At 42.3% G+C, this 23,855-nt stretch overlaps 2 protein-coding genes across 4 annotated transcripts in view; one reads left to right on the forward strand and one right to left on the reverse strand.

The window, feature by feature from the left end:
- Positions 1–16,111, forward strand: part of LOC139562232 (lysyl oxidase homolog 2A-like) — a 52,209-nt gene extending 36,098 nt beyond the window's left edge. Inside the window, exons 4-14 of the mRNA XM_071379726.1 lie at positions 1,347–1,555; positions 2,723–2,939; positions 3,575–3,758; positions 4,494–4,645; positions 7,089–7,256; positions 9,938–10,103; positions 10,323–10,563; positions 10,895–11,010; positions 11,117–11,253; positions 11,966–12,077; positions 13,668–16,111. Of these exons, the coding sequence (XP_071235827.1) occupies positions 1,347–1,555; positions 2,723–2,939; positions 3,575–3,758; positions 4,494–4,645; positions 7,089–7,256; positions 9,938–10,103; positions 10,323–10,563; positions 10,895–11,010; positions 11,117–11,253; positions 11,966–12,077; positions 13,668–13,741 (1,776 nt within the window). The 3' untranslated portion in view covers positions 13,742–16,111. The remainder of the gene's footprint in view (positions 1–1,346; positions 1,556–2,722; positions 2,940–3,574; positions 3,759–4,493; positions 4,646–7,088; positions 7,257–9,937; positions 10,104–10,322; positions 10,564–10,894; positions 11,011–11,116; positions 11,254–11,965; positions 12,078–13,667) is intronic.
- Positions 12,508–23,523, reverse strand: LOC139562236 (R3H and coiled-coil domain-containing protein 1-like). 3 transcript variants are annotated; one of them, XM_071379750.1, is made up of 8 exons: positions 23,392–23,523; positions 20,604–20,801; positions 20,021–20,433; positions 18,858–19,030; positions 18,552–18,622; positions 16,553–16,648; positions 16,277–16,401; positions 12,508–13,471 (listed from the first exon to the last, which is right to left on the reverse strand). In XM_071379750.1, the coding sequence occupies exons 3-7, from the start codon at positions 20,333–20,335 to the stop codon at positions 16,289–16,291; spliced, it is 768 nt and encodes a 255-aa protein (XP_071235851.1). In that variant the 5' UTR covers positions 20,336–20,433; positions 20,604–20,801; positions 23,392–23,523; the 3' UTR covers positions 12,508–13,471; positions 16,277–16,288. The 3 variants fall into 3 exon arrangements, 2 of the variants coding, with proteins under 2 accessions (XP_071235851.1, XP_071235842.1); XM_071379741.1 differs by lacking the exon at positions 23,392–23,523 and having other exon boundaries at positions 20,604–21,104; XR_011672328.1 differs by lacking the exons at positions 12,508–13,471; positions 23,392–23,523 and having other exon boundaries at positions 16,354–16,401; positions 16,553–18,319; positions 20,604–21,104.
- Between the last annotated feature and the right edge of the window lie 332 nt (positions 23,524–23,855).

Below are 23,855 nucleotides of genomic sequence, written 5' to 3' on the forward strand. Positions count from 1 at the left end.
CTGGTTAGATTCTAGGCTGAATCACAACCATCCGTGATTGGGAGTCTCATAGGGCGACGCACAATTGGACCAACAATTGGCCGGGGTAGCCCGTCATTGTAAATAAGAATTTGTTCTTAACTGGCTTGCTTAGTTAAATAAAGGTTAAATAAAATACACGCAATTCAGATTTTTGTTATGTTGGATCAAGATAGCTTTAAGATAGTGTTTTTGCAGTCCCACTTTGTATTTTACTGATTTGATTATAATTGAGCGAAGATCAATGGGAAAACATAATTGAATGATTGATTATGCAAATGCCATTCCCCTAGTCCCAATCAATTAAATTTTCATCATCTCATTTACTTTCTCAAACGTTGCTTAACATAGACCGACAGGAAGTGAAAAGTCACCAAGTAAAACAAATTGATGATGCGTGTATCAACCTGGCCCTCGATACACCTTACCCTGAACTCACCTCTCTGGTCAAGTTGGTGACAGAGCACAACAAATTCTAGACATTCATAGGGTTAAGTAAGGCATTGCAGTTTAAAAGGATTGGACCCTTTTTTTAAATTTTCGCTTAAAATGACATTCTCAAATCTAACTGCCTGTAACTCAGGACCTAAAGCAGGGATATGCATATTCCTGATACCATTTGAAAGGAAACACTTTGACGTTTGTGGAAATGTGAAATTAATGTAGGAGAATATAACACATTAGATCTGGTAAAAGATAATACAAACAAATAAACATGCGTTTTCAATTTTTTTGTTTTGTTCCATCATCTTTGAAATGCAAGAGAAAGGCCATAATATAATATTGCAGTTTAGGCACAATTTAGATTTAGGTCACTAGATGGCAGCAGTGTGTGCGCAAAGTTTCAGATTGATCCAGTGAAGCATTGCAATACTGGACAATATTTTGTATCAAGTCTGCCCAAAATGTGCCGAATTGGTCAAGTGATATATTTTCAAGTACATAACTATAGAAAACATACAAAAATTATATGGTAATACAAAATGTAGCTACCGTAAATTTTACAGTGCAGTTAGATTAACAAGAATTTAAGCTTTCTGCACATATAAGACATGTCTATGTCCTGTAAGATCTGCTGTTACTTACAACGTCATGCTAATCACATTAGCGCACATTAGCTCAAGCGTCCCGGTATAGGGACGCCAATCCCGTAGAGGTTTTAAAGGCAAATATGTCTTCAAAAATGAAGAATAAGGCCTCAATAGGGATATGCAGCCACATGCCATGGCTGCACTGTCCCGAATCTTTCATTGATAATCTTCAAGTGAAATAATATATGATTGAATGACTGTGGCTGATCCAGGGACTGTATCTCTCTCTTTCTGCAGAGTCTGAATGTCCAGGTGGAAGATGTGCGTATCCGGGCCATCTCCTCCCAGCGTAAAAGGGTTCCCATGACGGAGGGCTACCTGGAGGTGAAGGACGGGGGGAAGTGGAGACAGATCTGTGACTTGGAGTGGACTGAGATGAACAGCCGGGTCATCTGTGGGATGTACGGCTTCCCTGGAGAGAAAAGATACAACACTAAAGTCTACAAGTGAGCAGCATAACAGAAAAGAGGGAAAGATACATGCAGACTTCATGAAGTGCTCCCAAATGTCTCTCTCTCGTCATATTCAATTTAGTTGGACTCGAAGCGATAGCCTTTGCATGCGCACATGGAAAAGTTTTGCTTGGGTCAAACAAAATGTAATATAACGTTGCGATAAAGTTTGAAATGACACAATTTCATGTGTAGAGCGTCTAAAGACCTGCACACCTGGACACTTCTATAACATGCCATTTACATCCAAAATACAGATGAAAAAATATATATTAAAAAATGGAATCTCTCCTTTAAATCAGACAGATTGTTTATTCCAGCAGGCAGCCAAACTATTCTGGCCTGTATCCCTCTATTGGCCCTCTTCTAGGGGAGGGGGTCGGTCCTTGCACCACCAGATGCTGTTGGAAGTAGTGTGGGGGGCCAGTAGGGGGCACTCATCCCATTTGGTGGCTCTACAAAGGGTCATGTCTCTAATGAGATATTAAACTAAGGCCCTGACTCTCTGTGGTCACTAAAACTCATGTGGTACTTGTGAGAGAAGTGGTGTTAACTGGAGCAGAAGAGAAAGTGGTTGTGCAACAATCACACTGTGTGTGTCCACTAATATTCTCACAAAAGTATTTTGTTTCACATTTGGACCATGAATGACTTGGACCATGAATGACTTGGACTGGTAATGGGAATGGTAATGGAATCACAGGAGGTGGGACCTTAATTGGGGAGGGGCTTGTGGTAATGGCTGGAGAGGAATCAGTGGAATGGTATCAAATACATCAAACATATGGTTTCCATGTGTTTGATGCCATTCCATTTGCTCCGTTTCAGCCATTATTATGAGCCTTCCTTCCCTCAGCAGTCCCCACTGATGGGAATTGCATGTTGTTTTGACTACAATACTCCCATTGTACTTTGTACTAAAACAGTCAATAAAAAAAACTTTTAAACCTCCCAAGTTCATCTGGGGAAATGTATTAATGAGGGGTAGGGTAGCATTTTATGTATTAAAAAACAAAAGTTGGTATAATGTTTCCTCATCAGGTACTGTAGACAAGTTCATGTTTTCACAGCAGGCTAAAAGAGAAAAATTAACTACTTAAATTCAGTGCAATTCAACTAAATTCACTCGACTCAACTCAATCTCTTTGTTTCCTGTCTCAGGCTGCTGTCCAAGCGCAGGAAGAAGAACTACTGGGGCTTCGGGGTGAACTGCACGGGGAACGAGGCTAGCCTGCATGGCTGTAAGCTGGGCCACAAGGTGGAGCTGAGGAGGAATGCCACCTGTGAGAAGGGCTTGCCCGTGGTGGTCAACTGTGTTCCAGGACGTGCCTTTGCTCCCAGCCACGCCCAGGGCTTCAGCAAGGCCTACAGGGTGGAGGTAGGTTGGATCATCTGGAACGAGAGAGAGCATAGAACTGTGATTCATAGGACCTCTGTGCAAGAGACTGCTTATGATGGAGATGTGATGTTACTAGAGTTTGAGCTGTCTCTGGCATTGTATCTTGTATTGAATTGGAAAGCATTCAGAAGAGGAGAAAATTATGAAAGACAAACCTTAGTTGTTAATGTTAATTAATGTAAGGAAGCAGTTACAATTACAGTTTGATTTAGTGATCTTTCCTTTAAAATCCACTCTTTGATTTCTCCATTATGTGCTGTGCTGTTTTGTATCACGTTGCATGTGATTCAACTTAGAGACTGCAGAACACTGTGTTCGAACACTTCACAGATGAGTCATGGGCTCTGGACGAAAGAGAAAATAGATACACTGAGATCTCAAACTCTCTCCCTCTCTCTCTGTGATTCACAATAAGCTCAGATGTATGGAACAATAAGATACTGTTTATCTTTGTGTGGTTCAACAAACAAAATCCAAATATGAGTTACTGGACTGTTTCTGTAAAGAATACATAAACACGTTTCAAAGTAATTGGATATTTTAACTATGCCAAGTGATTGTAAACTATTGTTTCTCAGTAACAGTAGGCCTAACGCGGTTAATCGTTTCTGCAGCAACCCCTGGTGCGTCTGAGAGGCGGGGCCAACATAGGGGAAGGGCGAGTGGAAGTGCTGAAAAATGGTGAATGGGGCACCGTCTGCGACGACAGCTGGAACCTGGAGGCAGCCACCGTGGTGTGTCGAGAACTGGGCTTCGGTAGTGCCAAGGAGGTCCTCGCTGGAGGCAAACTGGGACAAGGTAGGTCTCCACTCTCTCTCTCTGTCTCTCCCATTCAAGTACATAAATCTGCTGTAATGGAATATGCAAGCGCTTATCCATAGTGATCCAAGTCTCAGACCAACCACCTCTGCCATCCACTATTCAGATACTGTATAACCACACAGTAACAGAGGATAGTGTATTTTCTGTTTTCTTGATCTGCTGTCAGTCTGTGTCTCGGACCACCCTGGCTCTAGTTACAGAGCAAACACTGCCAGAGAAATGTTCCTGTCCTGTCATATGCTGGAGACAGACACAGCAGGAAGGGAGTGATCACACATTATATTGTGGAAAATCCATTTTTATTTACATGAATTATTTTTACTTGACAAAGTTTTAAAAAGAGAGAGGAGAACAGTTTAATGTTCCCAAGTGCCCCACTTGAATGGGTCAGAGTTGGCTTAAAATTGGCAGGAGAGTTGATATCCACTCTCAGTGGGATTTCTACTCCTGTTAGGCATTATTGCTATTCAATTAAACATAGTGGGCCGGTTTCCCAGACACAGATTTAGCCTAGTCCTGAACTAAAAAGCTTTTTCATTGGAGGACTCTTTGTTGAGAATGCTTTTTAATCCTGAACTACGTTAAATCTGTGTCTGGGAAACCAGTCCAGTGTCTGTGTCCTGGATTATTGAAAGCATAGAGATACATATTTAATTCTGTGATTGCGAGTGGGATGGATCTGACTCCCAGTGTGTCTTCTCTCCCCTGTAGGAATGGGCCCGGTCCATATGAATGAGGTGAAGTGTTCTGGCTTTGAGAAATCCCTCACTGAGTGCTACTTCAACAGAGATGCCCTGGGCTGCAGTCACGAGGAGGATGCTGCAGTTAGATGTAATGTTCCTGCCATGGGCTTCCAGAACAGAGTGAGTAGACCTAGCACATGCCCACTACATGTTGCTGCAAATTCAAGTAATATTTTCCCTCATAAATCTACATACAATACCCCATAATGACAAAGCGAAAACAGTTTTTTAGAAATGTTAGCAAATTTATAAAGTAAAAAAAATGGAAATACCTAATTTACAAGTATTCAGATCCTTTACTATGAGACTCGGAAATTGAGCTCAGGTGCATCCAATTTCCAATGATCATCCTTGAGATGTTTCTAAAACTTGATTGGAGTCCACCTGTGTTAAATTCAATTGAATTGGACATGATTTGGAAAGGCCCACACCTGTCTATTTAAGTTCCCACAGTTGGCAGTGCATGTCAGAGAAACAACCTAGCTATGAGGTCGAAGGAATTGTCCGTAGAGCTTTGAGACAGGATTGTGTCGAGGCACAGATCTGGGGAAGGGTACCAAAAAATGTCTGCAGCATTGAAGGTCCACAATAACACAGTGGCCTCCATCATTCTTAAATGGAAGAAGTTTAGAACCACCAAGAATCTCCCTAGAGCTGGCCGCTCGGCAAACTGAGCAATCGGGGAAAAGGGCCTTGGTCAGGGAGGTGACCAAGAAACCGATGGTCACTCTGACAGAGCTCCAGAGTATCTCTGTGAAAATGGGAGAACCTTCCAGAAGGACAACCATCTCTGCAGCACTCCACCAATCAGGCCTTTATGGTAAAGTGGTCAGATGGAAACATGACAGGCTGCTTGGAGTTTGCCAAAAGGCATTTAATGGACTCTCAGACCATGAGAAACAAGATTCTCTAGTCTGATGAAACCAAGATTGAACTCTTTGGCCTGAATACCAAGCGTCACGCCTGAAGGAAACCAGGCACTGCTCATCACCTGGCCAATACCATCCCTACGGTGAAGCATGGTGGTGGTAGCATCATGCTGTGGGGTTTGTTTTTCAGCGACAGGGCCTGGGAGACTAGTCAGGATTGAGTGAAAAATGAACGGAGCAAAGTACAGAGAGATCCTTGATGGAAACCTGACCAAGAGCGCTCAGGGCATCAGACTGGGTGAAGATTCACCTTCCAACAGGACAAGGACCCTAAGCACACAGCCAAGACAACGCAAAAGTGGCTTCGGGACAAGTCTCTGAATGTCCTTGAGTGGCCCAGCCAGAACCCGATCCAACATCTCTCAGAGACCTGAAAATAGCTGTGCAGCGACGCTCCCCATCCAACCTGACAGCGCTTGAGAGGATCTGCAAAGAAGAATGGGAGAAACTTCCCAAATACAGGTGTGCCAAGCTTGTAGCGTCATATCCAAGAAGACTCGAGGCTGTAATTGCTGCAAAGGTGCTTCAACAAAATACTGAGTAATGGGTCTGAATACTTATGTAAATGTGATATTTACTTTTTCTTTTTTATACTTTTGCAAACATTTCAAAAAAACTGTTTTTGGTTTGTCATTATGGGTATTGTGTGTAGATTTATGAAAAAAAAAAAAACTATTTCATCAATTTTAGAACAAGGCTGTAACGTAACAAAATGTGGAAAAAGTGAAGTGGTCGGAATACTTTCCGAATGCACTGTATGGGTATTACACAATGATTTATATAAACCCTGGATTACTGATGCTATGTATTGACCGTTGAGAGGCTTTGAAGCCAGAGGTAGGCATAGCCGCGGGAAGTAGGGGTGCTGATCACAAAACTAGTGCACTGGGCCTTTATTACTCTTGTATGTGCAGACTGAAATAGTCGTCAGCAGCTCGGGGAGAAGATATTCTCCAAAAAGTATATTTTTACAATGGAGGAGTACCAAGATGGCTTCAATACTGCACCCCCTGTCAGTCATCCAGGGTTTACATCACTGGTATTACTCATAAGTACTCATATAGTACGTGTGTTACTCATATAAAACTTCTATAGTACTTGTATGTTACTTGTATATTACTCATATAAGTCATATAACTCTATTGCCAACCATTGCCATTTGTAAATGTTTGTTTTATGTCATCCGTGGATGTGTTTTTTTGTTATTCTGATTTCACTATTGACACCAACCACACATGTTTGCCACATTTTCATAATATAAGAAATATTTGATGTTTTATTGCCTCTGAAAATACTTTAGGTAAAACCTAAAGATAGGATTTATGGCAAATATTTTGAGTTTTCTATGCAGAACAGAATACTTAACACAGATGTGAGGGAATATACTACCTCTTTGAATCAAGTGGATTTTTGGGCTCATAATAAACAGATCATCTGTGGCCTAGTGGGTGATCTAGCGGTTTAAGTCGCTGACCCAGAACACATACTGCTGCAGCGTGGGTTCGAATCGGACCCACTGCTATTTCAGCACTTTCTCCTCCTGTGTTCCCTCTCTATCTCTACCCTGTCCAATAAACATCAAATATATGAGCAGAATGGGACTGCCTTTATAAACATCTAATCTCTGGTTGCAGCTGCGTCTGAGCGGTGGGCGGAACCCATTTGAGGGGCGTGTGGAGGTGCTGGCGGAGAAGAACGGCTCGTTGGTGTGGGGTACGGTGTGCAGTGACAGCTGGGGCACCATAGAGGCTACAGTCGTGTGCAGACAGCTGGGTCTCGGTTTTGCCAACAACGCCTTCCAGGTGAGTTTATACACAACATCTCATCACATTGGCTGGGCAGCCAGACAATCAAGAGCCTAACATTCTTTGACAAAGGGTAAATATGCTTCTGTGTAAGTATCCACAACATATAATAATATTAAAAGGGTCAATTATACATTTTGTATGATTTTGTGATTGGACCTCACAGATCAGCATGGGTTTTCATCCTAGTGTGGATGTTGGGAAATAGTCTTCGTAATACTTCGTAAAAGTACATCATCAAGTGGGCCTCAGTTATATATATGCCACCAGCAAACCCCATATATCCATATGGCTCTTATATACATCATTTAGCTGTAAACAGCTGGAGATGTTCACTGAAGGAAAGTAAAAGGGGCTCTGACCTTAGAGCTTATAGTCTCCACACTGACCTTAGAGCTTATAGTCTCCACACTGACCTTAGAGCTTATTGTCTCCACACTGACCTTAGAGCTTATTGTCTCCACACTGACCTTAGAGCTTATTGTCTCCACACTGACCTTAGAGCTTATTGTCTCCACACTGACCTTAGAGCTTATTGTCTCCACACTGACCTTAGAGCTTATTGTCTCCACACTGACCTTAGAGCTTATTGTCTCCACACTGACCTTAGAGCTTATTGTCTCCACACTGACCTTAGAGCTTATTGTCTCCACACTGACCTTAGAGCTTATTGTCTCCACACTGACTGAGGTGATGGAGTGAGGAAAGGCTACAGGCTAGCCTGGGATACTATAAACTTCACATGTATAGGTCTATGGCTATATGGCGTACTTGAACAGTGTACATTTGGTGGTGGGGAGTTCATTCCTGCTCTTTGAAGTTTCATTGGCCTACAACCATCAGCAAACTATGTAGGGTAGGTACGCTTATCTGCTGATTAGTGCTGCTATTTTGATTATTTGTTGTATTTAAAGGGTGATTCAAGAGCTGTCTTTAGTCCCACAGTGTGATACACCACTCTAAGGAAAGCACCTCGATACACGCCCGAAAGGAAAGCACTATCTGCGTTCTATATACATTTTTGCTTGCGGTTCTACAGTTTGAGAGACTTTCTATAATTTGCAGTGTACTAACAACTGCTGAATGCCACTGGCAGTGGTGATATACGTCTGGAAAGTATTTATGAATCATGGAAGAACTGGGTTGATGGGTGGGAGAGTTTAATGACTGGAAATTGGACTGGGCTGATAGAACTCTTTTGCACAGTAATTGCATGATTAAGTGTGACTTTGATGATTGTGTACTAATGCCCCTTTTAATGGCAGTTTACATTAAAGTGTCATTATGTGTTTGGGGATCCTTTAAATGTATTTGGACCTAGCATACACACACCCACGTGCACAGACAGACAGACAGACAGACAGACAGACAGACAGACAGACAGACAGACAGACAGACAGACAGACAGACAGACAGACAGACAGACAGACAGACAGACAGACAGACAGACAGACAGACAGACAGACAGACAGTGAAACTGGAACAGCAGCACGACCAGGTGGACTGGGTACAGCAAGGAGTCATCAGGCCAGGTACTCCCGAGGCATGGTCCTAGGGCTCAGGGGTGTGAAAAGAGAGAGAGAGTGAAAGAGAGAGAATTAGAGGGAGCATACTTAAATTCACACAGGACACCGGATAAGACAGGAGAAATACTCCAGATATAACAGACTGGCCCTAGCCCCCCCGACACATAAACTATTGCAACATAAATACTGTAGGCTGAGACAGGAGGGGTCAGGAGACACTGTGGCCCCGTCCGACAATACCCCCGGACAGGCCCAACCAGGCAGGATATAACCCCACCCACTTTGCCAAAGCACAGCCCCCACACCGCTAGAGGGATATCTTTAAACCACCAACTTACTACCCTGAGACAAGGCAGAGTATAGCCCACGAAGATCTCCCCCACAGCACGAGCCCGAGGGGGGTGCCAACCCGGACAGGAAGATCACCTCAGTGACTCAACTCACTCTAAGGTTGCGTCCTAATGGTACCAGATTCCCTATATAGTGACTGGTCAAAAGCAGGAGAATAGGGTTCCATTAGTGACGCAGACTAAGTGTTTCTGCAGGCAGAGGGGCAGATGGAACATATGATACCAAAGTCTAAAACTCTGTTCCGTAGATCTCCCTAGCCCCCCTCCTTCCCTCCAACCCACCCATACTTACTCCTTCCGTGGGAGACCCTGGAAATAATGAGTCTTACAGGAGTATTCCCTTGGCTTTGGGCGTTGTCAGAGACATACAGATGATAGCCTCTTTATACTGAGTCAGATCCATGAGGACAGATGTAATACATTATCTCTCTCTCTCGACATAGCAACATTTGACTTCAGACGGAGAGACTTTGTTTCCTTAAGGATCTTGCTACTTGCTTTATAAAGTCTCACCAGAAACATGAAATCTAGAAAACATCCTCCAAGGAAAAAGTGGCCTAACCAATATACTTCTATGTCTATCTTGTGAAGGGGTTTTGGACGATCACAATCAACTACATCTAGGCAGATGTTCCCGTGTCGCAACAATAGCTGTGCAGTCTCATGACTTGCAAGGATGGAAATGTAGATAGGGAAACCTCTTGTGGTAGGATGATGAAATGACAGTTGTCCATTTTGAGTTGGAAGAATTGAAGCTCGGCCTATGTTTGATCGGTTTGTCTGTGTTATTTCTCACTACCAGGAGACGTGGTACTGGCCAGGAGACATGAGTGCTGATGACGTGGTGATGAGCGGGGTCAGGTGCTCGGGGACGGAGATGACTCTGGCCCAGTGCCTCCATCATGGGAAACACCTCGACTGCCCCCGAGGGGGAGGGCGCTTCGCTGCTGGAGTCTCCTGCTCTGAGAGTAAGTCACTTACAATAGCTGGGTCGCATTCATTATGGCACACCGTTGCAAAACATTAAAAAATAAATAATAATGTTGTTCTTGGACAAGTCCATGTTACCCCCAAAAAGTGTTGGGCGGCCATTTTGCTGTTGTTTGAATCCTTGATTGGGTCTCTATTCAAAGTGCAGGCTCTGATCTTCATATTAACAACAACCTATCCTCTGCCTCGGCATACAGCGGCCCCAGACTTGGTTCTAAACGCCCAGGTGGTGGAACACACCACGTACCTGGAGGACCGGCCCATGTACATACTGCAGTGTGCCAACGAGGAGCACTGTCTGTCCAGCAGCGCCGCCGACGCCACATCGTCCTCCTACCGCCGCCTGCTGCGCTTCTCCTCCCAGATACACAACAACGGACTGACAGACTTTCGCCCCAAGGCCGCACACCACTCCTGGATCTGGCACGAGTGCCACAGGTATAGAAACATGGCGTAGGACGGGAGGATGAATTCCTGGGCCCTTCAGTTTTAGTCATTGAGTTAAGTAGTGGAAGGTATGATGAAGGAGGGGTTGGACAATGGCATGCAAGCGAGCATCGTTGTGTTACGTGAGTTGAGAACAATCACCGTGCTGCAATAAAAGTCCTCTGGAGAGGGTGGTCATTGTCGCAGTCTTGTGAGATCATAGATTTGTGGTCTGATTTGTAGTCATGTGGAGGCAGTGCCTGCTGTGGGTGTACAGGCTGGTTATGATGATGACGATAAGGAGGGTGGTGATGATGATGATGGTCTCCATCTCCCTGTCCAGGCACTACCACAGCATGGAAGTGTTCACCCACTATGACCTACTGAGCCTCAACGGCACCAAGGTGGCAGAGGGACACAAGGCCAGCTTCTGTCTGGAGGACACCCAATGTGAAGAGGGTAAAGAGGCTTTAATGTGAAAAACAAATGATGAAAATGATCACGAGAAACCTCGTCTATGTTCCTGATTCTCTACTTTAGCACTGTTGTCTCTCTGGCCGGGCAGGTATTGAGAAGAGGTACGAGTGTGCTAACTTCGGGCAGCAGGGCATCACTGTTGGGTGCTGGGATACGTACAGACACGACATTGACTGTCAGTGGATAGACGTGACAGACGTTGTGCCAGGAGACTACATCTTCCAGGTGAGAATCGTATTTTAATTTGTCTTATTTCAAACAACAAAACATTTCTTCCATCATTTAAAATAACAATTATGTTAGGATAGGCACGCGAATCTCTACATCCAAATATGATATGGGAGCAAGGTCCTTGCTGGGTTCGCGCCCAGGCTCTGTCGCAGCCGGCCGCGACCGGGAGGTCCGTGGGGCGACGCACAATTGGCCTAGCGTCGTTAGGGAGGGTTTGGCCGGTAGGGATATCCTTGTCTCATCGTGCACCAGCGACTCCTGTGGCAGGCCGGGCGCAGTGCACGCTAACCAAGGTCACCAGGTGCACGGTGTTTCCTCTGACACATTGGTGCGGCTGGCTTCCGGGTTGGATGCGCGCTGTGTTAAGAAGCAGTGCAGCTTGGTTGGGTTGTGTTTAAAATTCACTGATTTCCTTATAACTATAACTCAGTAAAATCCTTGAAATTGTTGCATGTTGCGTTTATACTTTTGTTCAGTGTAATAAGCTTGGAGTAGTGACAGTTCTTCTTTCCACTTCTTATTCCATGGAGGAGTCGATTCTTTTCAATGGAATCCACTTTTAGTCATTCTGCTGGTCACTTTCCCAGCATTTTATAAATGTTAGAATTTCACTAATAGTTGCTGCCAACACAGATCGGTCTTTTGGTCATGGCAAGAGTATGTGGGTGCTCTGATAACATCATCAATACGTTGTTTCTCTCCCTAGGTTGTGATCAACCCAAACTTTGAGGTAGCAGAGTCCGACTACACCAACAACGTTATGAAGTGCAGGTGTCGATACGACGGCCACAGGATATGGATGTACAACTGTTATATAGGTGAGAGACTGGAGCTTACTGGCTACAACATTATTGAATGTGATGGACACTTGTCTTGTTCAAAGCCATTTTGTCTATGGTTGACCACATTCCGAAGAGGTTTAAATTCAGAGAAAATAAATGCGTGAAAAGGCAATCGCAAAATTTAAATAAATGTTTTAATAGTACGGCATCCCGGTCTTGCTCAAGGACACAGACTTTTCACCTTGACAGCTCGGTTATTCGGACCAGCGACTTTCGATTACTGGCCCAACGCTCTTAACCACTAGGCTACCTGCCTCATCTAGTGTATTGCTCAACTTGAATGATTCAGATGTTTGTGTGTGGCCGTTTTTAGCATTGGGGAAAAAATATACACCACTCTATTCTGTCTGGAATTTAATGTCTTTCGAGAAAACAACAATGCTTATGAAAATAAATTTCACACCTCAACACGCTTTTAGTTTATTTTTCTTCACAGTTGTTAATTGAACATTTCACATGATGAATGCCTAATTTATACCCTAGGCACATACACAACGTAAGAGTGCAAAATGGCGATCCTGAAAAGTTGCGTCAAGTTACAAATGAAGTCGCTGCAATTTATCAAATCAAACTGTATTTACATAGATTGTTTTACAAAAAGTAAATTAATCACCTATACATTTATCTGAAACCTACAACATAAATGATAGAGTTGCTTTGCTTTCCTAACAAAATTGTCCACATCCTGCCTTTTTATTCCCATCTCCAGACAGAAGATCTGTGTTAATTTAATGTCATCTTTACATTTTATTTAAGTCACTGCACCTTCACATATTTTTGCTATGCAAGTACGCAGGGTATAAATTACACTTAATAGGAATCCCAGGAGGTTGGTGGCACCTTAATTGTGGAGGGCTGGCTTGTGGTTATGGCTGGAGCGGAATAGTATCAACTACATCAAACACGTGGTTTCCATGCGTTTGATGCCATTCTATTTGCTCCGTTCCAGCCATTATTATGAGCCGTCCTCCCCTCAGCAGCCTCCACTGATAGGAATTATACAACTGGTGCCTCTGTTTGCGATGCATCACCAACTCTGAGTATTACCTTATCCATCTATGTATGGACGCATTCAGGGTGTTAAACTGACATGTAAGTGGTTGGCATAGAACAAATTACAAAGTAAAACACATAACTGTCGCCAAACCCCCCCCCCCCCATTGTTGGAACCATGCTAGAAAAGACCACGTGAAAAGAAAATATCCAAGCCAGCATAGTATGGTTTAGGTTGGCCCTATAGTGTGAATCAGGCACTTGAGTGCTACAGCGGCATTAACAATAGGAACTTGAAAACAGGAACAAGCCACTGGTTTGACTGTTATTTATTAGCAAGGACATCAGGTGTGTCGTCCAATTGTAGCCTGGCATTCCTGTGAAAGATCATGAAAACTATCAGTTCAGTTAAAAGAGAAGGCTGGTGAAGACTTCAGTGATTGAAGTATTTCTACTATTGTAACTATACAGATTCATTTCTATTGACAACCAGTGTACCCTGTGCTTTTCAAACTGTGCCCACTATTGAATGAGTGCAGTTCTTCATGTGTCCCGTTTGTCTCTCCTCTTCAGGTGGCTCAATGAGTTCTGAGACAGAGGAATCCTCTTTCCGTGGCCTCGTGAATAACCAGCTGGGACACAGGTAGTGTGGACGGACTCAATGGAAAGACCGGGAGGAACAATTTATTTTGCGAAACTGATGAATGACCATCAAGACTGTTTTGAAATTACCAACCTCTAGAGGGAGCGCTGTCCCGTCTGTTCCCTCCCTAACGGTGCTGGATGAAAATTGAAAAGCAAAGCTCACCTCAGTGCCAACGTTTTATATAAGGACGTTGCAGACGGGACAAAAACTGGTTTAAAGATCCAGCTTGAAGAAGCAACTCTGTCTTTACTGATGTCACAAATTTCTGTCACATGTACAGCAGAGTGCTGGTGCTATCAAATTAGAGCTATTTAGTTACATGTACCCAACCTTTGTGGTCCACCGTAAGGGAAAAAAGTAATATTTTTCAACACCTGTTCCACTTTGAGACAGTGTACTGTATTGTTTATTTTTTTTAAATTAGGACAGTGTGTTGAGCAGGCAATTAGCTATGCACCTATGAACACTAGCGTAACGCTGTTTCTCTGGACCCCCCCCCCCGCAATGAGTTTGACCCTTTTTCTGTTCAATCCCTAAAGAACTGTTGTCTGCTAAAGATGATAACCTATTTGCATCTATCAATGTATTGTCTGTCCAGTTTGCAGACGCCCTGTCCCCGGAGGAGTGCTGAGTGATTAACTGAAATGTGTTATTTTTCGGTTTTTAAACAACTAATTGACTGACATTGAATCAATTATTTGTATTTCATTTAGTTCCGTTTTTTTTCCTGTAAGCTCAATGCACACAGTTTCTCTAAAGATAAATCAGATCCGTTCTGTGTTTCTGTTATGACTGCTACACAAGAGAAGAATGCGCGATCATTAAGGGATATAGAGAGCAGCAGTTGTTCCGTGAGGTAAACACATGATCTAAGTGGTTGATAGTTGTTATTCAGCTGTCATAAAAGTGTGCCTTAATTCATTTGAAGAACTACAAAATAGTGATTTTTTTCAGACAGCATTAGGCAGCAGCACTATAGAGATGAGATGACTTGGAATTAAATAATAAATTCATTAAAAAAAATTTTTTTTATATACAACACAACTGAAATATTTTATAAAAGTAATGTGAATAAATTATGGTTAGTAATTGATAAGCAGTAATGGGCAGTCTACCATCATGGGACTTTTATTCATTGTTTTATTCTGTGTAACAGCATTCAACCCACAATGCATATTGCATTGAATATTTTTTTTTAATTATCAAAACTGATTATTTTTTAAATAATTGAACCAAAACCGAACAGACCTCCAAAATCACTAATCGCTCAGCACTACCCCAGAGCTTCCTATACAGTTAGTCTCTTTCCGTAATGTTTTGAGGCCGGCAATTAAGGAGAATGAGAGGCTCAATTAAAGATGTGCTTCAAATACAGCAGTTCTGTAACAACTCCCTTCTGCCCAGTTTCCCCTGATGTCGCTACGACAATCAAGCTTTTTGTTACCATCCCTGTAACTGTCGCTTCTGCGGAGATTGTTTTCTAAACTAAAACTCATAGAACTACCTAAGAAGCATTAGACTTTTTGGAGGGTTACTGTCAAAATGATTAAATAAATAAATAGACATGGATGACAGACGCATGGGCCACCAGTGCACGTGCCTATGAGGTGGGGGAAGGGAAAGTAGCGGAATAGTCTTACATCCACGGAGAATATTATTTGCAAGTCTATGGCGTGATAATGTGGTAGAAGCCATTGTGAATATAAAATAGGAAGAACTGATTTCTTTCTTGCTGTACGGTAATCACTAAGGATATAGCAGTATTATTACAACCATACAGCTACCACTAAGGAGAAACTTTTTTCCCCCTCTCATCAAACCTGCATTTTTACGTCTCTAAAGAGGCAATGAGCATTTAAGGCAGAATCCCCAAGTTAAAATGTACACAAACTTTTGTCCAAATTGGCGACAAACAGCATGATTTAGGTGAAAGGGAGTTAGTTATTCATGTAATTTGTGTTGGGATTCTGCCTCAAGTTAAAATAGTGTATCTTGCATCTCCTAATATCAACTCTGGCAATATATTTAATTATTTTCATCTTAGGATTCTAAGATACATATACATTTTAGTCTTATCACCATATCTTGCTCAGCTTTGTTCATTTTTCAAACATCCATTTAATTAAATTATTACCGTCAGGGACTCTTATGTTTGTTTTCTCGATTGTACAAGTCACAAATGACATGTGAAAATGCATCTTTGCATTCTTTTGTCCTATTTTTGTGATACTGCAACTACAGGGCCCTTTATTTTACAAGGGTGCTCTTTACTAGAGGGGTGATTATCCAATACTGTATACACAGTTGACTGTTTTAAAGCATTTTGTGCTTGCATCATATTTTCTCTAATAAAAATAATTCAACAAGCAAACCATGACATGTTCTTGATTTCTTAAACAGAGACTCAGCAATATGTGATCATGAGCAACAATGTGAATAAAATATATTGCAGTGTGAGGCCCGATAATGCAGTTTAGTCATCCCGATTCTGTGGTTTACTTTGCATGTCTGAGCCTACGTTGAAATGTCATTTCACCTGCTGTAGCGGTCAGAAATGTTGTGAGAGCGCTCCACCTCTCCGCAGCCCCAGGGTTGTGGTCACCGTGCTCGGGGCCACCGCAGAGTCTGTCCATGGCCTCTCCTTTACCGGCTGGATAAACTCTGGGAAATACAGAAGGACTTTACATTAGAGCAAGGAAAGAGGTAATAACATGGTATTAATATGGTAATAAGTTAGCTATTCACAATGAAAGCACGACAGACCACTTACTTTCTGTTACAGTACAGATGGATCAAAAAACAAGAACAATACCTGCGCATCTCATGGCTTTCCCTTTGGCCTTCTTGCTACTGTCAGACAGAGTGCGTGTCTTCAGGAGAGGGTGCCGAATGGAAAGTGCATGGAGGGCTAAACAAACACAGGAACCGATTCAAAGATTTTAATCTCTGATGTCATAAGAAAGAATACCAACTTCCCTTCACCGATCGTCAGAAGGTCACACACCTAACTCGTGACTCATATTGGAGTACAATATAACTTAAAGTAACTACCTAGTGTTTCCAGATTTCTATGAAATATGACCTATAATTACTTACAATATGAGAGTGAAATAGTTAATTAAACAATATTGTAAGGGAAGCTATGTTAAAAAGCAGCTATTCTGTGTGAGTGTACTAGAGGTCGACCGATTATGATTTTTCAACGCCGATACCGCTACCGATTATTGGAGGACCAAAAAAGCCGTAATAGATTAATCGGACTATTTTTTTATTTGTAATAATGACAATTACAACAATACTGAATGAACACTTATTTTAACTTAATATAATACATCAATAAAATCAATTTAGCCTCAAGAAAATAATGAAACATGTTCAATTTGATTTAAATAATGCAAAAACAAAGTGTTAGAGAAGAAAGTAAAAGTGGAATATGTGCTATGTAAGAAAGCTAACATTTCAGTTCCTTGCTCAGAACATGAGAACATATGAAAGCTGGTGGTTCCTTTTAACATGAGTCTTCAATATTCCCAGGTAAGAAGTTTTAGGTTGAAGTTATTATAGGAATTATAGGACTATTTCCCTCTATACCATTTGTATTTCATTAACCTTTGACTATTGAATGTTCTTATAGGCACTTTAGTATTGCAAGTGTAACAGTATAGCTTCCGTCCCTCTCCTCGCTCCTCCCTGGGCTCGAACCAGCAACACAACGACAACAGCCACCATCGAAGCAGCGTTACCCATGCAGAGCAAGGGGAACAACTACTAGAAGGCTCAGAGCGAGTGACGTTTGAAACGCTATTAGCGCGCACTAACTAGCTAGCCATTTCACTTCGGTTACACCAGCCTCATCTCGGGAGTTGATAGGCACAATGCTTGACGCACAACGAAGAGCTGCTGGCAAAACGCAAGAAAGTGCTGTTTGAATGAATGTTTACGCGCCTGCTTCTGCCTACCACCGCTCAGTCAGATACTTAGATACTTGTATGCTCAGTCAGATTATATGCAACGCAGGACACGCTAGATAATATCTAGTAATATCATCAACCATGTGTAGTTAACTAGTGGTTATGATTGATTGTTTTTTAAAGATAAGTTTAATGCTAGCTAGCAGCTTACTGCATTCGCGTAACTTGTGGAGTGCAACTAGAGAGAGGCAGGTCATTATTGCGTTGGACTAGTTAACTGTAAGGTTGCAAGATTGGATCCCCCGAGCTGACAAGGTGAAAATCTGTCGTTCTGCCCTTGAACAAGGCAGTTAACCCACCGTTCCTAGGCCGTCATTGAAAATAAGAACATGTTCTTAACTGACTTGCCTAGTTAAATAAAAGGTATAAAAAAATACATTTTATTTTTTTAAATAAATTTAAAAAAATATGCGCCCAAAAATACCGATTTCTGATTGTTATGAAAACTTGAAATCGGCCCTAATTAATCGGCCATTCCGATTAATCGGTCGACCTCTAGAGTGTACACTGGTCATTAAAATATTCACGCAAGTAGACCGTTGATTGGCCAGCTCATCCTCCTCTAGATCACTGACTGGCCAGCTCATCCTCCCCAAGGAGATGACGTTCTATGAGGAAATAGCAAGCATTTATGAAACAGTCTGAGATAGAAGTTTGAGGTGGGATTTTTGAAGTGTTTTTTTATCTTCAATTTATGCTTTAGCCACACACAAAAAAATGTCAACATTATTTGGATAGGAGTTAACAGAATATGAACTTTAAATAAAGTTAGATTTACACTGGGCATTTACTTTAAAAACAACTCAAAAGATGAAAAAAATACATACTCAAAAACCATACCTGAAGATTGACTGGAGAACACGCCTAGGGCGCGAGTGTTGTCCATCCACATAATCTTCATGCCCCCATCACTGAAAGACAGACCAAGATAGACTGGGAGAGAGACAGACAGCCATTGTGAGTGTGCTGTCGGCTTTAGTGAGTGGCATGGGGAGGCTTTCACCTGTGCTGCAGGGTGAGGTTTCCCTTCGGTACAGATCCAGGATAAGCTTCCCTTCCCCCAATCCTAACCATCAGTGAGGAAAAGGTAAAACGGATCCAAGATCAGCATCTAGGGGCAACGTCACCCTACTCCAAGGATTTTACCTGTAGTCTGCAAAGGGATCCAGCAGGTCGTCTGTTTTGAACACGGCCGGGAACTCGTAGATCTCGATAACGTGGGCATACTCGTCCTGGTTGAGCCACACGTTCCCAAAACACGAGTAGTCGTTGTGGCTGTGATCGATGGCCACGTCTGTCTCTGTCAAGTGGGCTGTGATCTGACGAGAAATTCAACCAGTTATTGACAGATATACCTATCCCAATTAAGTGTTTCTCAGTAATCCCTTTAAATATAATACATGTGAAATATAGCCTATATCTTAGACAATACTGTATATAGTCTATGCCTCCAAAGTTTCTATGTATTTAACTTGAGGACAATCTAAAATGTCATGGTAATTTTTGTTCCATTTTCATACAGATTTAGCAAAAACAACAACATTTTAGTCATTTGAAGAACAGAAATTATACAATCCCCATAGATCACCCCCTCCCCCACTCTACTGTCATGGAATTTGTCAGAACTTCACGACACTAAACAGGTTTCCATCCAACCTTTTTATGTGAGTAAACTATATGTCAGATAAATGTCACGACAGGCCTGATGGAAACAGCTAATTTAAACTTTCCAAAAGTTGATGGTAAAATTATTATTGCGAGAAATGGCAGGTGAAACACCTTTATGCACCTTGGGAAAGCATGCAGTTTACTAGGCTACAGAATAAATAAATTATGATGAACTTCACAGGGTGATGAAAGTGCACAGTGATGAGCTTGCTCTTTTCCAATAAATATTGAGTCTTATTCTGGTGACATTATCATTGATGCTTGGCTGCCGTTTGACAAATAAAAATTCTCTCTCTTATCCAAAATAATCTCAGCATGTAGGTAGTCTACCCGCACTGTATCTGCGAGCTGTTGGCTAGAGCGGAGTGGGCACATTTGCAATATAACGCAAAATTTGTGACATAACCATAAGTACAGTTGAAAATGTGATGTTAACGCATTTAACTGGTCTTTTTTTTAATTCTGTACATGGTAATTTAACCACAAAAGTTATTTTTATGCGCACTACGTCATCACGCACAGCTTTTTATCCGCAACAATCCAATTTGATAGAAACGCTGGTGACAAAATTATTGTATGCCGATTTTAGAATATTACAACGAAAATCTGTCGCTAATTGGATGGAAACCTAGTTACTGTACCTTTTGGCTAAAATCAGCAGTGTCGCCAGCAGCATCCTTGGCTGGTGTTGTATGCGAGGCATGGTGTTGGTGGGGGGCCACGTTGCTACTGGACACAGACTCCTCCTCCTTCAGTACCTCTTCTGCTACTTCTTCCTCCTCTTTCTCAGTCTGGTCCTCCAGGGTTACAGCCATGAAGTAGGACACAGTCTGGTCCCAGGCAGGGGGCCAGGCCTCCTCTGCTGAGAAGCGAATTAAGTCGTCCTCCTGCCCAGCGTTATAGGTAATAGAGGGCAAACTGTCCTGGTTGGAGTTGGACGGCGTTTCTGATGGCATTCCCTCTGTGGTGTCTGAGGAGCAGATGACTACCCTGCAGCTCCAGCCCTCACCCACCCACACAGAAGGTGGCGAAGTTAGTGTGCTTCTCTGTGGTTCTGTGAATCAGGTAGCGAATTCTCAAATCAAACCTTATTCAGAATATGGTGGGTGACTTGCAACGGTTTGCACGCCAGATAATGTAATACAACCAATAAAATGTTGGAGTCCATTACTGGAAGTTACCGGTTTGCCTATATAAAAACGTTGCCATAAATGTTCAACTAACCTGGTATTGGCGATACTCTCTTCGTTCTCGATTCTGGAAAACAGTTCTTAGAAAAATGTCCGTGTCCAGTTGCAAGTGGTTCTACAAACACCAGAGAAAACACATTATGATAGAAAACCCATGTTTTGTACCGCGCCTTGGCATCTTAGCTGCTGCACATTTTCTTGCGTCTTCGTGGGAACTAGTTTCTGCCGCCACCTGTAGAAGTATATAACGAGTCATACAGCGCGACCAAAACAAAGATCTAGACACGTGCAAGAGCAGTGGCGACTCGTCATTCAGAACAGGTGGGGATTTGAGCCCCACATTTTTGCGAAAAAATAAAAACAATAGAAAATGTTTTGGAAGGGGCTTGCCTGTTTTGCATGTTATTTTGGCATTAATAAGTGTCACGTATCAGTTTGCAAACAATGTAATTTAAAAAATATATATAATTAAGTTAATAAAGCAGCATACAAACATGGTCTGTTTTTTGTTTTCTTGAATAAGGCACCTCCAAAATGCCGGTGTTTCAGCCCAGCTCAGTGCTTTCTGCGGTGGTGGGGCAAGCCAGCAGAAAATAATGGAGAGTTGCACCGTGATTGGCTCAGTGTCCTGTCACTCATGGGGAAACTACATCACCGCGAAGTCTAAGGGGAGACCTTGAAAATTCGAGCCCTTTGGGTGCTGACATAGAGATATATTAGAAGTGCCCATCCAAGAAGCCTCAAGGTCATTGGCCACAGATAAAATGACGTAAAATCACGTTATATGTACAGTAGCTTCATCTTAATCAAGTCGACAATCTACAGGCAAATCCTTTTCAGTCCTTGTCATATGAAGAGAAATTATAGATAAAACGTATCGGTGCTCATCGGCCATTGGACATAAACATTGCAACAAGAAGTTAGAAATCGCAAATTCAACAATGAGTGGTTTGGAAGGAAGTGAGCACAGCACAAGGTGAGTCCAAAAATGTCTTGTATGCTGCTGCATAAATTATGTAATATGCCAGGGAGATATGTATACCGTAGCTAAGAAAGTAATACTAAGTGTATGTTGTGTAGTAAGATGTTAGTAGCCCATGTGCCTCACCCTAATAATTTGGTCCATTTACCCCTCTTAATTTCGCCTACCGTTCTGACTTGGTGGTGCACGTGCACATGTAGACTATAGCCTGTTTTAGATAAATGTAATCATTGAATATTGTAAGAGCTTTCATTGTCTGCTTATATGGCCCAGTTACTTATCCTACAGCTCTGACTTGGTGTACAGGGAGAATAATGTAAGAACAGCCCATGTTCTGAATTCTGTCGCTGTACATTTAACAAATGCTGAACAAATAGTTCACAACGTCCATCCTAGCTCGCTCATTAATGTCTTAATCTAAATGACGGATTGCCTCTTATCCGCTCGTCGTTCCCTTATGCCATAGTTTGTACATCTCAATTGTCAGTAGAAACCACATTTATTTAAACAAGTCAGTCATATCAGCTATGTTTTTTTAAAGGCAGTAAATGAGGCTGAATTAACTGTTTTGCTGCAAGACAAGGCTCCGCTGATAGCCAGGTGTAGCAGTGGTAAGGTGCTGATAGAACTCTGCTGTTGGGAAAGCTTTATGCAGGCCCTAACAGTTTGTGGGCACCATTTGTCACCGTTATAGTGCAATTAATGTATTGTTTAGTGTTGTGTAGTGGCTTTGCTGGCATTTTTGTTTTTTTTGCCCCACCAAGATTTACATGCTCACTCAATACAAAACATGGATTTACTATCTTTCTGAGTTCTCTGATGTTTGTAGAACCACCTGCAACTAGACACGGACATTTATAAGATAACTGTTTTCCAGAATCAGGAACGAAGAGAGTATCACCTATACCAGGTTGGTATTGGCGGCGGTTTGTATGGGCAAACCTCTAAAGTCCAGTAATAATGCCAGACACGAAAAATTGTTGGTTATCACACATTATCTGGCATACAAACTAGCAAGTAGGTGACATCAACTCACAAATAGACTTTGATCACATATAGGTGCATTATGATCTGCGACACATAGCTAAATGCCACTGGTATTTAAAGGCAATTAATGCTAAATGTCACTGCCAGGGAAGGTGTCCCACAAGGCAAATTAAATTAATTATACAAGCCCTCAATTCATGATTGTGACAGAATGCAGGAAATGTCAGCATACCTTTTCTGGTTCTCTATCTGTAGGTAAGCGTTCAGTTCTTCTAGGACTGTGTGAACAGATGCATTTTCTTGCTTGGGAAGATAACAGCCATCAAAAGAAGGAAATGCCAGGGTGGCCAGAGGGAGTTGTAGCCATTGAAAAACACAACTAATTCAGCTCATTGAGGGCTTGATGATTAGATGACCAGTTGAATCATGTGTGCATGTCCAGGGTTACAATACAAATGTGTACTGTTGAGGGTACTCGAGCACCAGGGTTGGGAAAACACTGGTCTACTTCATGACCAACGTTGGGGATACAGTTGACTCAGTGTGACAACTCAATGCTACAGTTAGCTAGCACACTTTGTTCAGAAAGCGCAGTATTGGCTAGCTAGCCAGGCTAATGCACCTAACTATACTGAACAAAAATATAAAACACAACCATTTTACTGACTTACAGTTCATATTAGGAAATCAGTCAATTGAAATCCATAGATTAGGGCCTAATGAATGTATTTCACATGACTGGGCAGGGGGAGCCAGGCCCAGCCACTCAGAATGAGTTCCCCCCCCAATGAGTTTCCCCCCCACAAATGGGCTTTATTACAGACAGAAATACTCCTCAGTTTCATCAGCTTACTGGGTGGCTGGTCTCAGACGATACCTCAGGTGAAGAAGCCAGATGTGGAGGTCCAGGGCTAGCGTGGCTACACGTGTTCTGCAGTTGTGAGGCTGGTTGGACGTACTGCCATATTCTCTAAAACGACATTGGAGGTGGCTTATGGTAGAGAAATGAACATTCAATTCTCTGGCAACAGCTCTAGTGGACATTCCTGCAGTCAGCTCAGCAATTGCATACTGCCTCAAAACTTGAGACATTGGTGGCATTGTGTTGTGTGACAAAACTTCACATTTTAGAGTGGCCTTTTATTGTCCCCAGCACAAGGTGCACCTGTGTATTGATCATGCTGTTTAATCAGCTTCTTGATATGCCACACCTGTCAGGTGGATGGATTATCTTGGCAAAGGAGAAATGTTCACTAACAGGGATGTAAACAAATGTGTGCACAAAATTGGAGAGAAAATAAGCTTTTTGTGCATATG

The sequence above is a fragment of the Salvelinus alpinus genome, chromosome 2, assembly GCF_045679555.1.
Source record: "Salvelinus alpinus chromosome 2, SLU_Salpinus.1, whole genome shotgun sequence".
Lineage (NCBI taxonomy): Eukaryota > Metazoa > Chordata > Actinopteri > Salmoniformes > Salmonidae > Salvelinus > Salvelinus alpinus.

Excerpts from the sequence above, each read along its gene's own strand:
- LOC139562236 (XM_071379750.1), bottom strand. The coding sequence starts at position 20,335 with ATGCCATCAGAAACGCCGTCCAACTCCAACCAGGACAGTTTGCCCTCT. Across the intron at positions 18,623-18,857 it reads GATCCCTTTGCAGACTACAG|TGATGGGGGCATGAAGATTA; the intron begins GTAAAATCCTTG and ends TCTGTCTTTCAG. Across the intron at positions 16,402-16,552 it reads GAAAGCCATGAGATGCGCAG|AGTTTATCCAGCCGGTAAAG; the intron begins GTATTGTTCTTG and ends TGTATTTCCCAG.